At 40.4% G+C, this 15,399-nt stretch overlaps 4 protein-coding genes across 4 annotated transcripts; 2 read left to right on the top strand and 2 right to left on the bottom strand.

Annotated features, from left to right (window-relative positions):
- Positions 1-3,514: 3,514 nt before the first annotated feature.
- Positions 3,515-4,931, bottom strand: EAF01_001285 (uncharacterized protein; the record flags this gene model as incomplete). The annotated part of the gene is made up of 6 exons (XM_038909535.1): positions 3,515-3,846; positions 3,933-4,060; positions 4,128-4,351; positions 4,405-4,625; positions 4,684-4,720; positions 4,767-4,931. 6 exons carry the CDS (start codon positions 4,929-4,931, stop codon positions 3,515-3,517), a joined length of 1,107 nt encoding a protein of 368 aa, XP_038774347.1.
- Positions 4,932-5,763: 832 nt separating this feature from the next.
- Positions 5,764-7,010, top strand: EAF01_001286 (uncharacterized protein). Its single transcript, XM_038909536.1, has 2 exons — positions 5,764-6,241; positions 6,316-7,010. Exons 1-2 carry the CDS (start codon positions 5,810-5,812, stop codon positions 6,661-6,663), a joined length of 780 nt encoding a protein of 259 aa, XP_038774348.1. The 5' UTR covers positions 5,764-5,809; the 3' UTR covers positions 6,664-7,010.
- A 1,910-nt stretch (positions 7,011-8,920) lies between these two features.
- On the top strand, positions 8,921-10,049 carry EAF01_001287 (uncharacterized protein; the record flags this gene model as incomplete). The annotated part of the gene is made up of 6 exons (XM_038909537.1): positions 8,921-9,021; positions 9,090-9,200; positions 9,255-9,505; positions 9,565-9,688; positions 9,739-9,843; positions 9,899-10,049. 6 exons carry the CDS (start codon positions 8,921-8,923, stop codon positions 10,047-10,049), a joined length of 843 nt encoding a protein of 280 aa, XP_038774349.1.
- Positions 10,050-10,314: 265 nt separating this feature from the next.
- On the bottom strand, positions 10,315-11,187 carry EAF01_001288 (uncharacterized protein; the record flags this gene model as incomplete). Its single annotated transcript, XM_038909538.1, has 3 exons — positions 10,315-10,728; positions 10,788-10,838; positions 10,897-11,187. 3 exons carry the CDS (start codon positions 11,185-11,187, stop codon positions 10,315-10,317), a joined length of 756 nt encoding a protein of 251 aa, XP_038774350.1.
- Positions 11,188-15,399: the final 4,212 nt, after the last annotated feature.

Genomic DNA, 15,399 nt, shown 5'->3' on the forward strand with positions numbered 1-15,399 from the left:
TATACAAGATTGCGATATATAGAATTTCGACGAAACAGGCTTTATGATGGGAGTTATAAATGCTGGTATGGTAGTTACTAGTGCTGGGAGGAGTGGTAGGAGTAAAGCAGTACAACCAGGCAATAGGGAATGGGCGACAGCGATCATATGCGGTAGTAGTGTAGGGGAAATCATACCTCCATTCCTGGTGGTTCAAGGACAGGTGCATCTTTCCAATTGGTATACGGAAACCGATCTTCCTGCAGATTGGGCTATTAAACCTACTAGCAATGGGTGGACGAACAATGAGACAGGATTGGAATGGTTAAAACACTTCAATAAATATACAAAGAATTGCAGAGTAGACAAATACTGAATGTTGGTGCTAAACAGATACGAAAACTACGAATCTATACCTTTTCAATTATATTACAAGGAGAATAATATTATATACATATGTCTACTATTGTATTCAAATCATTTAACTCAACCACTTAATGTCGGATGTTTTAATAAGTTAAAACAAAAATATGGTATTCAAATTGAGGGGTTTATAAGGGCACATATCAATCATATCTCACAGGTCGAATTCTTTATAGCTTTCAAAGCTGTATATCAATGATCGATCACAAATCAGAATATGAAATCTGGATTCCGAGGAACAGGATTAGTCCCCTTTAATCCTGAAATAGTACTCTCAAAATTAGATATTCGAATACATATACTTAGTCCTCCTTTTTTTGTCAATTTAGACCTCTGGACCTTTCAAACTCTTTACAATCTTACAGAAGCTCTTTCTCAATCAACATTAGTTAAATCTCGAATCAATCGTTATCAATCAAGTTCTTCTATATCTATATTTGAGATTGTATTAGTTTTAGCTAAAGGTACAGAGAGATTAGCTTATGAGAATACACTTTTAAGTGTAGAGATCTGTACACTTCGGGTAGCAAATGAGGTATTAAGCAAGCATCGATGTGCGAAAAAAACTTAATTGCGTTAAGGAGGAGTATTTACTGGACAAGAGGCTCTTGATATATTATCTCAGTAAGAGGTTGATGTTCAGATTCAATGTGACGAGTGTCAAAAAGGGAGGAATCCTAATGGGGAAGTATCTTCTAATAGATGCTGTAGTAAGTGTGGAAAACCAGGTCATAATTCAAGAATTTGTCAAAACGATATAATAGATCCTAGATTATTAGATTCTTAATAGTTTTAATCAATTGAATCAATTGTTGTTGAGTAATATGGATTTAAAAATACAAATTGAGGTGAAAGTGGGCCGCATGATGATATGGGCCGCATGATGATAAATCACGTTAACTATAATAATAAAACTAATAATTATTCTTGAGTATAAAGCTCTATATTATAATGAAATTCTATTCCTTATATAAACCTTTATTCTCTGTTATCCTACTACTTCCTACTATATCCCACTAAGCCTCACTCAATAAGACTTAGTAGGATATCTTAGTTAGGTAATATTTAGTTAATCTAGTCATGTGACGACCTTGATCGTAACACTTATATATGTAAAATAATATTTTAGTTAATAAAATATTAATAAATATTATATAAAAAAATTAATATATTGATTTTTATTAACTTTTAATAATTCAAAGAATATAGACTTTAATAAATTATATAAATATTTTGAATTTAATATATTAAAGATTAATAAAATTAAATGTTATTTTATTATATTGATTATATAATTTAATATTATTAATTTTCTTTAAATTAAATAAAAGATTTTCGATTAAAAAGTAAATTGATTTAATTATTTGTTTATATTAAATATATTTATTTATTATAAGATTAAATATATTAAGATAATTTTATAAGCTTTATATAATCGATAAAAAGTAAGCTTTATTATTCAAATAACTTTTATAATTTAATAATATTATTGTAGCTATTATATTATTCGAAAAATTAAAGATATATTATATATAGTTTTTATAATGATATGCGATGAGATCGCGTTCTGTATGGTACAAATATTTTTTCCAAGTTTTCTATGGCCACACCATACAAATTTTAGAAATTTTTTTTGCTTCAGGCAGAAATCTATTTTTGGGGTTTTGGTCATATCGACCAAATCGGCCTCGGTACCCGAACCATTCCGGATCTCGGCCACAAAAATGGCCCGAATCGGCAGATTATTCGGGTTCGAGTCGTATTGGTTTTCAATTCTATGAGGCTCCCCGTTGTAGTGATTCTTTTGGGGTAAATCAATGGATTTATATAATATTTATTTGCGAATATATTTGTATTTGATATTATCTTTCGGATATTTACTTTATTTAAAAATATATTATAGGTTGAATATTCATCGAAATACCTGGAAAAAGTACCCGGGTATACCCGGGTAAACCCTACTAGGTGCCCAACCCTGTCCTTAAGGTGCTAGAGAAAAAAATCGCTGGATCACATCATATCGTTGGCTCCTGAACTGAAATTGTTGGTTTCGCTTGCGGTGGCAATCTACTTTCCTTCTTATATCGGTCTAGGAGCTGCCACTCCATAACGTGTACGGCATCGGAGTTGGTAGATGTAGGGGATTTTCCTTGCAACCAACCTATTCGTTTGTGCAATAGTCTATCTTTCACACTAACCGCCTGGTAGGAAGTGTTGCTACACTCACACATCTCAGAATTGTAATTCTCATGCGTCACACAATTTAATTCTGCGCACGGAATCTTTGTGGGAGTCATGCTCTTTAAATTCTTTCTCATGTTTCAAGTATGACTCTCTACAGGGTACGGAGGGAAGCGTAGGCTGGAATTTGAAGGCATTCAGTGTATAATACTCAATGTACTAATTGACTACATGGATAAGAGCTCTAATATATATATCAGAGCTCTCACTAGAACGCATTGGGACAAGCCCACTTTCCTTCAGCACCACACGAACCATATCCATTTAACATCTTGTGTGATTCAGAAGGTATCTGAATGTTTAAAACTAACGTAGAAGAGCCGATAGCTGTTGTCCCTTGACGCGAACCGCCCCCATTCTATAGACGATAGACTCTCTTCCTGCGTTGCACGATCTGCTGAACAAACGCTTGATACAGCTATCATGATTAGACCACCGAAGAAATTCTGCCTTCCTTCATTACTTTTCGTCAAACAGAGGTTCATTCGAGCCAACCATAATCTAACCAAATCAACTCGTTGGAGATAAGCCGCACTCAAAGATCCCAGCAGGCTCTGAGGCCGCAGAGCGTGTTCATTATTGTTGTATTTGTATAAACCAACTTGATGTAGCTGTGAAAATGTCGTTACGGTGATAAGACAACGAGTGTTGACCAAGTTGCGAAAAATATGCTGCTGCTGGACAAAATAACCATCAGCCACACTTACACTTGTTGGATGGCGCACAGAGCTATAGGGCTCTAACTCGAAAAGTGAAAGCAGCATAAGAGCAGATATATGGAAGCTACATTGACGGAGGAATATTTGGATCTCAATACACGTACGCTCTGAATCGAAAAAAATGTCTGCTCGTCTTTTCTCTTCACAGGCTTTTATATTTTTCTCAATGGAACCATATTGAAATTCTCCCGATAAGGAGAATTCATAGTATCCCTTTCCGAATGTACCTCTATACTTGAACGTACATGCACCTTATCTCCCGAGATATTGCCTTCCTCAGCATCATGCAAGCTTGTGAATGGGTGCGTTGAGTCCGTCGACATAGATTCCCCGAGAGTCAACTCTCCTTTTCGTTTGCGATTCTGTTTCCTCGGACCTGATCCAATTGTCCAGATCGCTGGTCTATCTGAGGTTGGTGCCGATGCTTGGTTCTTTTTGCGCCTGGATATACACACCCACACGATGCGCAGGGTTGGAAGACAAGCTTTTGTCGGTTATAATCAGCATATTCCATATAGGATTGGAGGGATAGGCATTGGGAAGTGTATCAAGGTGAGTGAAGCGGTATACCTGACACTATTGCAAAATTACTTTCCACCACTGCCCATATCCCCTGATCCACCCAATTCCAGCTAAAGTCCGAAACAGAATTCTGCTGCCAAACACTAATCAATCTCATGATTGATGCTATACAGACGCTGTAGCAGATTTAAGTTAGGACAAATGCAAATTAAACATACGTTATATGACATTTGAGGAACTTACAATCCTCCAAGTAGAAATGTGCCCATCAAGAGTCGCTTCTGAGACCAGGCAGTGTTCAACCGCAGAACATATGGTATTGGTAATAACAGCAGAGCAACATCCGTAAGGATATTAGGAACCGAGATACCGATCAAAAACTGCTGGCTATTGACGTTGCAAGCAGCATGTATGTCTTTATCCCAAAAGCCTTTTGGAGGCACGCAAGTGAAGATGGAAAGAAAAAGCTATGTGGGTTACATTAGAATCCCGGCACTTGATGGACAGATGGATCGCTTACCACTGCGATTCCCCAAGATGTGACAATCGCCGCTAGTATTGCCACTGGCCATTTGATGCTGGTGCTTCGAAAGACCCGCCAGTACAAGGCCAGGATAGAATATTTGACGAAGACGATGATGACAGTGTATATTACTTCTGCCATGAAGAACCCCAAGAAAAAATTATACTCCGCTTTAGGGCCAAATGCCTCCATATGTTTTCCAAATCCGTGTGGTATCCCTAGTGTTGAATGAGTAACAGTGATGGGAGTCAATGAGTATAGAGAACTCATACTTACACCAACAAAAGTTGATCATCATCGCAACACCACCAACCTGGATAGGATTAATTCCGATTCTCTTTTTAAAAGCGAAAACTTACCAGTGCTACGCAAATAAAGAGATCATCCAACCACAATCCAGCACCAGCAACTCGCCGCGACCATATGCGAAGTCCTACTGCCACTACAGCAGCGAAAAATGTGATGATATCTGCTGCGTACAAGTTGGCTTGTCTGCTGGCAGACAGATCGATTGAATCAGCCATAGCAGAGTTAAACTTGCAGTGAGAATAGATAAAGTGAAGATATGTATAAAGAAAGCTCGAGGTCAGCAATGCCTGGGATACCGGTCCGGAGGTCAGCAGCAAGTATAATATAACATGGTAAATTTCTGATGTTACACATATGCCGCTTCCTTTCATGCAGTCATCTTCGGATACTTGATCTCATATTACATGGTTCTGGCTTATGGTAGAAATATACGCTGGTGTGGTCAAGAAATAGTCGTCAGCTCGGAATCAGCCGTATATTGGATTTGATGCTGTGTTCGGGTGGTTCAATCATCCATGAGGAATCTCGAGAACTTACAGCTCATGCGTGTTTAGGGGATAGTCACCTATTCGACAGTCAAAAGTCATGATTTGGGATTATGCAACGCAATAAAATCCTAGAGACTTGAAACCGATAGAATTTCGAACTTCGAGAAGGCTGATCAATATCAACTATGTTGGTGAACCTCGCTATATATCGGCATAGCGAAGAGATGAAACACGCACGCCTGAGTACCTGGGTATTGTGACATGCCTACCCAGGTATTATTAATCTAGCTTTTGGGTTATTTCGTAATTATCAATACAGGCCTCGGGATATCTCCATGGTAGAACAGGGGTATTGATAGGGGCAATGCAGCAGGAGAAGACGCAAGCCCCGCACGGTGTAACGTTGGCGAGACTTTTTAATCAATCCCCGCTGACTGCCGATCATTTCCACCCGTTTGCTTCTCAAATAAGTTAGACCCAACATTGCTGATGCATGCGCCGTGATATTTACTCACACATATATGGGCCGATCTACTGTACAATATTTCTCTTTCTATAGTCTTTGAATAGCATCTCTCAATTTATCTTGGATCTAACATTGCAATATGAGTTCTCCTCGTCCAACTCTTGTGTTTTTTGCGGGTGCGTTCGCTGATCCTTCTTGCTTCGATCGTGTTGTGCCTTTGTTTGAGAAGGCTGGATATCCATTTGTCTATGTTCGCATTCCTTCCTGCAATCCAAACCCGTCCAATTTGGGCTCAATATCTTCTTCCAACGATGTTTCAGAGGCTCGCAAAAATGTTCTATTGCCTCTCATTGAGGAGCAACACAAAGATGTAATTGTTATTACTCACTCTTATGGAGGGGTTGTTGGAGGAGCTGCTGCGGCTGGCTTGAGTAAAGCTGCACGTAGTTCTCGCGGCGAAGCTGGTGGTGTCCTGGGACTGGTATACTGGGTTGGCAATATTGTCTCTGAAGGCGAAAGCTTATTTGAAGCTGTCGGTGGTGGATACCCTCCTTTCATCAAAGTTGGAACAGTGAGTTTGAACCCAAGTCAACCCGAATTTGCAATGTTGTCCAATGCTAATGAAACTTTTTTGCTTCGCTATAGCCATCTCCGGGTCTTGCAGTCATCGATCCTGTAATGCCAATCCTCTACGCTGATTGTGATATATCTTTAGCACCCGCTCTTGAAGCTGCTATGATTCCTCATGCTTTAGCAGCCTTCGAAACCCCAGCTCCGGCTCCAGCTTGGGCGGAGCCATCGTTCGATGGACGTCGTGTCTACATTCGTACTGCGGACGACCAATGCAATCCATTGTTTTTACAAGATATTTGGATCGAGAAGAGCAAAGTCTCGTGGGATATCACAGATCTCAAGACATCTCATTGTCCATTTATCAGCTGTCCCGAGGAAATTGTTGAGAAAACCCTTACTTTCATTGAAAAGTGGACTTAGATTGAGAATCAGGAAAGAATGTAGCGTTCTATGAAAGACTTATGGAATGTAATAAGCGAATTTTCATACATTTTGTTGATTAGTAGAGGTTTCTCTTTTTGGATCTTGAGGCAGTAGATCTTGACCAGGAGCTCATGCAGTGTGATCTATGTGGAAAACTTCAGTGGAAAACTTCAAAATATTTTTGTCTATTTTGACATGTCATCACCGCTATCAAAGGCCATATGATTTGCATTCGGGAGCTAAGAAAATGCTTGAAATTGTGCTAGCAAAAAAAATCAAGCGTATAATCACTATACTGTAGCTCCTCTAATTCAAACCAGACCAATGAGGAATTCTTAACTAGATCATTGTATAGTGCTAATGTGATTAACCATTATCTTACTTTGACACAATGCAGTATAAATCTCATGATAGGCCAGGCAAGACATATTGATGACGTGATTCTCATTGTCATCTTCATTCAATGCCGGACCGATTTCATCTAGCGAATTTTCTCACAGAGATCAACTAAAACTTAATCCGTGTCAAAACCCAATAAATTCTCGTTTATCGTATGGAGAAGTTTTGAATTCAAATTGTACTGAAATCCTGAGATACATTTGGAGAATCAATGCCCCATTTCAAAAATTCTTTTGTCTTTAACTTCCAAAAGGGTATGTATTCCTTTTAAAATCCTATGAAAGTCCCGACCAAGCCGCTTACTCAGCCCGGCATTCATAAAGAATGACGCCGAGTAGACAAGGGCGACCCAAGACAATGCAACGTCCCAGAGTAATCAACACCATCTGTTGCAAGAGCGTGATCTACTCTGGCGTTCGCATCCAATCCGCTAGGGTAATACTCGTTCTTTCGTATTATTCAAAATCTCATCGGAACGCTCGACATATGAGATGTTATCCTCAGAGCGCAGTTCCATACATCCATTCGATTATCTAAAAGGACGACGATTAAGGTGAAGAATTGTTTTTGTCGAGATTTGGAGACTAAAGGGAGGCGCATCCACGATTATGTTTTGCATATGGGAAATTTCTTCTATGCTAGGTCTTTGGCAGAATAGGCTTTGAGGCGTTGACTGTGCCCCGGGCTGAACTTGAATCAGTATACTAGAGAGATGAATAATCTGCGAAGATGACACTTCAACTTGTTTGTGTAACTGTTTTTGAAGGTCTTTCAACCAATTGTTGCTTCCCCTAGGCGCTATCTGACGTGGGAATAAGATTTGCTCAATATCCATCTACGTAATCCATTCAAGCAAATCAAAGGGGAAATCCGTATACGAACATCGCACTGCAGAACTATTGTAGACCGGATCGTCCCTTTAATTGACCTCCGGATATTTCTGGGTTCAGAGGAACGACCAGGCGTACCGGAACCTCACCAATGATGATCAAATCAACTATACGATGAGTGATAAATGCCGTTTCTCACTGCCCAGCTTATGCTTATGTGTTGCATTTTAAGTTCGGCATTGAGTCAATAGTATGTCACTGTCACTCTTTTGCCGCAACGGTACATTTTCTATTGCAGAGATTGTATCACAGGCTGTTTCAATCCCGTATGTTTGAGATAGGGGTTGTGGGATTCCAGGCGGACAATGGCATCAATGATGTTGGCAGAGTCCTACTGGCAGAATCTTGTAGAGCAGAAAGTTTCACAAAAAAGACACTAGAGGCCATGCTATATTACCTTGACTGATAGAGTAGTATTGAATAACTTGGAAGTCGTAATGAGACAATTATACTAGGCATCCATGAAAGTAAAGTTGCAATCACTGGTTGTCTTGTTGGCTGTTCTCTTTTCCATTGGTGCTGTGTGTAGGGTTGCTATTAAATGGCCAATATCTTGGAGATCCAAGTCTTTTAAGTGAAAGACGTCGAATCTTTTGTCCGCTTCTATTTATGACTCTACATACGAAAGTCTGAATGCTTATCATCAATCCTGAAGTACAACAGCTGAGGATCAAGTGAAGACTCGGTGTGCGAATTTTTGCAACCTAATGTCATCTCCCTTTAGGACGATTGACTAGTATCAACTGGAAGAAAGGCAATACTCAACGCGGAAAATGCCCATTTGACATGAGAATAGAATTTAGTGCTTCGCCACACATGCTTTCAGGCATTTACAGTTGCAAGGAGTAAGCTCTGCCTATAAAGAAGGCTCCAGATCTCAGAATTTTCTCCATTCATCAATATTTCCATGCACTTCCTCTTTCTGTCTCCTCAGAATTCTTCAGAAATTCTTCAATTAGATAGCAATGGCTCCTTTTATAGCTTCAACTCCACAGTCGGTCGACACTTATGAGTCTATTCCCAAGGGTGTTTATGCCCTGAAGCGCGATTTCAACGCGAGTACTAGGTGAATTATTCATTCAACACTTAAAATATATCCGAGCTCGTCTTTACTGACTGTAATTTCTGTGATAGACTTACTGCTCAGCATTACTTGTGGAAAGATGCCCTTAAATTTAACATTCATCCAGACATACCTACAGATAACAGCCAGATAAGAATTGCAGATGTTGCCACGGGGAACGGGTTTGCCGAAGCACTACTTCTCCTTCCCGGTCAAACGCTGATATATGATTTTAGGATCTGGCTCTTGGATGTGGCACGCGAAGTTTCTCCGTCGGCAAGACTAGACGGCTTCGATATCAGTCTTGATCAATGTTCTCCCTCCCCATGGCTACCGACCAATACTCATCTTCACACCTGGGACGTCTATAAAGAGCCACCAAAACAATTTCAGGAGACCTTTGACATTGTTCATGTGAGGTTGATCACAGTTGCTATCAAGAACAACGACCCAAGACCTGTCTTGGCTAATTTGCGGAAATTGCTTAGTAAGTTGATCATTTGCTTAAGTCCATCATGTTCATGGTACTAACATATGAAAATCTAGAACCTGGTGGTTTCCTTCAATGGGATGAGGCTGATAGCGTTGATTGGACCGTCAAGACTATTGACTCATCTGTGGCTACAGACGCCGTAAAACGCCTCTTTCAACAGCTATGTGGATCTCACGAGTGAGTGGAGACTTGACAAATTGTAACCCCAAATTGCTAACATACCCCAGCTGGAAGCGCTATATGGTAGACATACTCAACGAAGACGGATTTGAGGATGTCCGACTTCACAAAGTGGAATACGACCTGACTATGGCAAGGTATTGGAATGACGTGTAAGATAACATATAAAGGGCTTTTGAGCGTATACAGCTTGCTGACACTTTATAGTTATATGAGCACTTGGGACGAGTTTGCAAAGATGATTGTGCGGAAGCCTGAAGAATCACTGCAACTCAGCCGGGAAGCCATGGATCAAGTGCGTGATGGTTGTGCGATATCTTGCCCTAAGCTTGTCTGGATTGCCCAGAAGGCTTGGTAGTTGAGAAACTTCCTTCTTGAAACGATAGAGTGCAATTGGTTTTCGAAATCCTATTTTAATACAACATAGAGAATCTTATCTTTTTGGTTCATGGTAGCTATAAGATGAAGCACAGCCCGTGGGTGAAAGTACTACCTAGTCATTACCACTTACAGAATAAACGCCTATAAATCTATCAACAACTCAAACACAATGCAACATGTACTCTAATCAATCAATCGATGCTCAATCACTTTCAATGTTTCCCATAATCCCCCCACCTACTCTACAAATCATCATATTCATCCTCGTCCTCCACCCCCAACCTCTTATTAACCAACCTCTTCACTCTGCTAATCAATCTTTCCGCCTCAGCTTCCGTTCCATCCCAAGCTCCTTGCCCCATCACTCCGGGATCCTTCACACTGAAAAGATCTTCAGGCTTATGCTCAACCACTTTATGAAATCCTGTATATATCGCTTTTGTAAATTTCTCAGCATCAGCTTTTCCACGTTCATCATCATCTCGAGTTCGGACTATGTGACGTTTACGATTGCGAGAAACCTGGTTCAGACGTGCATAAGCCCAGTCATCGGGGGAATCAATATAGAATCCCTTAGAAAGCCAGAGACGGAGCCAGTTCACAAAGGTAACGAAAGCGGAGTCTTTGGTACTTGTTTTGTAATCATCGGGGATTTCCTAAGGGTGGATTGTAAGATTTTTGTTCAAGCGGAAAGGGAAAGATAGGAAAAACTTACGATAGATTCTACTTTACTGAGCTCAAAGCCGAGAATCGTGTACACGCTCCACTACACAGTTGTTAGTCCTGCTTCGGAGAAATTTATCATGACAAAGAAAAGTACTAACCAAAGCAGCATGTTGATAAATCATATCAATAGCCTGACGAGGAGGCATATGGATCATCCCGATAAGTCCATGCGACTTTGCAGTTCCGAAGAGAATACCACTTCTATTATGGGCTCTGCCATTTTGGTCGAACCACATAGCTGGACAATTGACTGTTCCATCTTTGAGCCTGATGCCTGCCTCTCTGTCATAGGCAACAAGCGCTAGTCGCTCATCGTGATCTTTTTTCTCGTCAAGTCGATAGAAGTGTAGCTCGATTAGGTGGGGAAGTTCGTGGACGTGAGCTGACATTATGGGGATTAATTATTTGACGAAAGTTGTGCTTTAAAAGAGAACAGAAGTTCTGCGAGAGCAAAATTCCACATAATTAGATGGAGATTTGGGGTCGTGTTGACGTAGTGGCGTAGAAAGTAGGCTTTTTTGTAGGCTTCAAGGGTCTGTTATAAGGCCCTGGGATTTTTCCTAAGTATCTTGTAGGGTAGCAAGCTTCCTACGTATTGACAAGGTATTGCAACCCTAATCGCAAAGCCATGAGATTTCATTCGTCAGAATGATAGATCTATAGCGGTGGATGAAAAAAAGTCCCTGAAAGTATGATGACCATGACAGTCCAGACACAGTTGCGAGCACGAGTTCCGTATAGGCAAGTCATCGAGGGTCGAGATCAATATAATCAGACTTATCTTGCTGCAGAATTGTCGTGAGAATGAATCACCATGAATTTAGACCTTGATTCAATGACTTGTCTATGTGAGCGCCAGAGCATGTGCTAATATGGTCAGCTATTGGTGTTCGTTAATGGCCTAGAAATAGATCATTTCCACAAATCTGTGACTATTCCGACCAGAAATGCTCATCTAGACAGTGTATTGGATCAAAAACTTCTTAATATTGTTCTAGTATTGAAATGTCAGTCACCAGTAGCTCAATATATTGAACGGGGAATCTTTGGAATTAATTTTAAGATTTTCGTAAGGTCAATTGAATAATCATATTGGGAGCTCTCCAAGCTCACTGAGACTGGGACTCCCTTGTGCGAATAGACCTAGAATCTAGTTCTAGCAAGACAATACTAGAGTGGGGATTCATGATCAGTAGAAGAGAATTGAACTACGCAATCCAAAGCGGCTTTTGAGGCCCAACGGCCTTCTAGTGATCCTGGACTTCCAACAATGATAGTCCAGATTTCGTGAACTTTTGCCTCTATCAAGCTCACGATTTTATTGATTTACTTAGCGTTTCTTCTGTAGTCTGAAATCTATCTTAGAAATCCCAGTTGTAAAGAAGTGAAGACCAAGCCACAATTAGAGAGAAAACAACCATTTCTGAGTGGCATAAGCGGTCACACATAATGACACCAATGGTAACAGCAAGAGACCAGCTGACTATATCAATCAACATGTTTGCTTGCTGACACAGACTCCAGTGTTGCAACATTTCCCTCACACAACTGATCATCGAACCAGATCTTGATCAATGATTTGAATTTATGATACAAGGATTGAATCTAAAACCAACAAGCCAATTTGTGAGCTCTACACAAAAGGATTTCAAAGTGATAGTGCCAATGTTCCACGTGGAATGGCGCCATCTCAATACATTGTTCAATCAATCAAGCCTTAGCCTTACAAAAGATCAATGGGGATCTGTACCAAAGTACAAAAATTCTCCGGTTTCACTCAAATTTAGAGATTGCAACTTTAACATGCGACCATTGTCGTGCCGAGTTGTAACGTAAGTCATGGCGTAATGCGTCTAATGGCGTAATGCGTCTAATTGTGGGGGACCACCCCATCAAAAAAGCAACAATTCAACAATGGTCCGTCGAAAAAGTTTAAAAGTGCAGGAAATGGAATCTCGACTTTCTGAAGCAGTATTAGGAGTTCAAAATGGAAAGTATAAGTCTTCATATGAAGCTGCAAAAGAACTGGGGCTTTCTAAAGATACTGTGACGCGACGCGTCAAAGGGGGTTCGTCGCGTTCTGAAGCACGTCAATCGCAACAGAAACTTTCTGCTGTACAAGAGAATGTACTTCTTAAGTGGATAAAGCAATTGACAATTAGCGGCTATTCACCAGGCCATCAGTTGTTAAAAGAATTGGCTGAGGAGTTACGTTCAAAACGGACTTATAATTTGGATTGCCCCTCATTTGACTCCCTTGAACTCCCACCACAACACCTTCTTGGTCATGAATGGGTTCCACGATTTATCAAACGACATCCTCATCTTACAGTTGTTATTGGCCGTCGAATTGAATCTGTAAGAATGGATGGTGCAACCAGGGAAACATGTAGTACTTGGTTTGACGCGTATCAAAAAGCGATTCAGGATTATGGAATTGAGAAGAAAGACGAATATAATATGGATGAATCTGGACATTCAATTGGGACAATGGAATCAACTCGAATTATTATCGATTCTACACTTCGTACAAAACATCAAGCACATCCAGGCCGTCAAGAGTGGATTTCAATGGTAGAGTGTATTTGTGCGGATGGATCCATTCTTCCACCACTCGGGATTTTTAAAGGTAAAAATGTCCTTCAAAATTGGATTCCGAAGGAAGTTCTTGGTAGCTGGTTCTTTTCAGCAAATACAAAGGGCTGGACAAGCAATCTTCATGGATTAGAATGGCTAAAACGCGTTTTCGAACCTGCAACTCGTGCAAAAGCAGGTGGCAAATATCGGCTTCTCATCTGCGATGGCCACGATTCTCATATTAGTGGAAGCTTTATAGCTCACTGCCTTCAAAATCGAATTGTACTTCTTATACTTCCTCCTCATACCTCGCATTTGCTTCAGCCACTTGATGTTGCGGTTTTCGGTCCATTGAAAAAACGGCTCACCGCAGCACTTTCTGATTTGAATCAAGCTCAACTTGTACGAATACAAAAGATTGAATGGATGGAGGCATATATTAAAGCTCGAGCCGACGTATGCCATCATCAAAATATCGAATCGGCATGGCGGGGAGCTGGGTTACATCCATTTAATCCACAGAGAGTGTTCCGTACACTGGGTCGAGAGTTTACCCCCGAAGTCGAAATATCCAAAGAACCAACCCAATTTGATATTTTTAACCAAGTCTTCGTCAATAGCTCACCCCCGGATGTAGCAATCTTACAAACAGCAAATAACCTTTTAAATTCAACAATTGAAAATGATACGACTCTTTCAACCCCGGTTCGTCAATACATTCGAAAATTGACGATTGGGAGTGAGCAACTTCGAGCTCAAAGTATTGTTCACCAACACGATGCGAATAATTTACGAGCTATTATGAAGAAACGTACGATACGTAAGAAAGGAAAGAGACTAGTTTTGAAGGGTCATTTTCATATTTCTACGCAAGAATTATGTGATGCAGTAGTGGAAGTCGAAAAAGCTACTAAGGTACAGACAATGAAAAAAGGAAAAGGGAAAGGGAAAGTAATTGAATATGAAACTGAAACTGAAGAGGATATTGGAGAAGAAGTTGAAGATGAATCTGAAAGTGATACTGGAGATTGTATTATAGTTGATTGTTGAGTAATTGAGATTTTAATAGAGTGGTTCCCCGCAATTAGACGCATTACGCCATTAGACGCATTACGCCATGACTTACGTTACTGCATCAGCCCTATAATTCGGTTCCAGTAACTTGGCTGAGAAGAACTCGAATTTGTATTTATTTGCCAAACCCGAACTTAGGATGATGTCAAAATGTTTGTCGTGAATTTGTGAGAGCAAATTGGCGACAGTAATACTGTACTTGAATTTCCGGTAGTGCATCAGGCTTTGATATCCATTTTATCTATCGCTAATTGTACCCTACACCTTGAGCCAAGGATGAGCCGTGAGTGCTAACACTGCTGGACCAACATTATGCAGATGTTATGACAGGTATGAAGACTCAGTTTAGCAAAGTTGTAGTAATACGAAGGGTCTAATTTAGTAACATTAGTTGCGGAAGAATTGATCGGTTGCGAGATCACTCTAACGGGGCTTTTTGGGCCCTGATTTTGATCGCACAGGGTTGTAGCAAAAGAAGAAGAAATAATTTTTCAGCTTGTGAGATGGAGCCAAGTGCCGGTGAGGCTCACTTCATGGCCCGCTTTATAGTACCAGCGAATGTGTTCCCGAGAGGAAGCCGACTCAGCCGATGATCGGGACTTCGCCCGATAAGTTGTAACCACACCCATATTGATTATTGATCATCTCGTTTTAGATGTAACCAAACTAGTCCCAGAGCCGCGTTAGAAAACCTAGAAAGCTCTTCCAACACACCTAGGAGATATTCTCGATGCGCAATACCGAGGTGGGATTATGTTGTGATAGGGAGAATTCATTATCTTTGGAGACAACACACTGCCTGTCTTCTCTTTAGCTCGTACTAGAATGGCACAAGGCTTTGGCGCAAAAAATAAGCAGAGCCGTCTCGCAAGCGAATTTTATTGAATCTCTCATATGAGGTCAAGACATTGCGCTGCCGGGAATCTATAATACCTTACCGAAATCACGAA

The sequence above is a fragment of the Botrytis porri genome (genome assembly GCF_014898465.1).
Source record: "Botrytis porri strain MUCL 3234 chromosome Unknown BPOR_002, whole genome shotgun sequence".
Classification (NCBI taxonomy): domain Eukaryota; kingdom Fungi; phylum Ascomycota; class Leotiomycetes; order Helotiales; family Sclerotiniaceae; genus Botrytis; species Botrytis porri.

What these genes read in the sequence shown, in the direction of transcription:
- EAF01_001286 (XM_038909536.1), top strand. Translation starts at nt 5,810, where the DNA reads ATGAGTTCTCCTCGTCCAACTCTTGTGTTTTTTGCGGGTGCGTTCGCT. An exon ending in CTTTCATCAAAGTTGGAACA is followed by an intron (nt 6,242 to 6,315) that starts GTGAGTTTGAAC and finishes GCTTCGCTATAG; the next exon opens with CCATCTCCGGGTCTTGCAGT.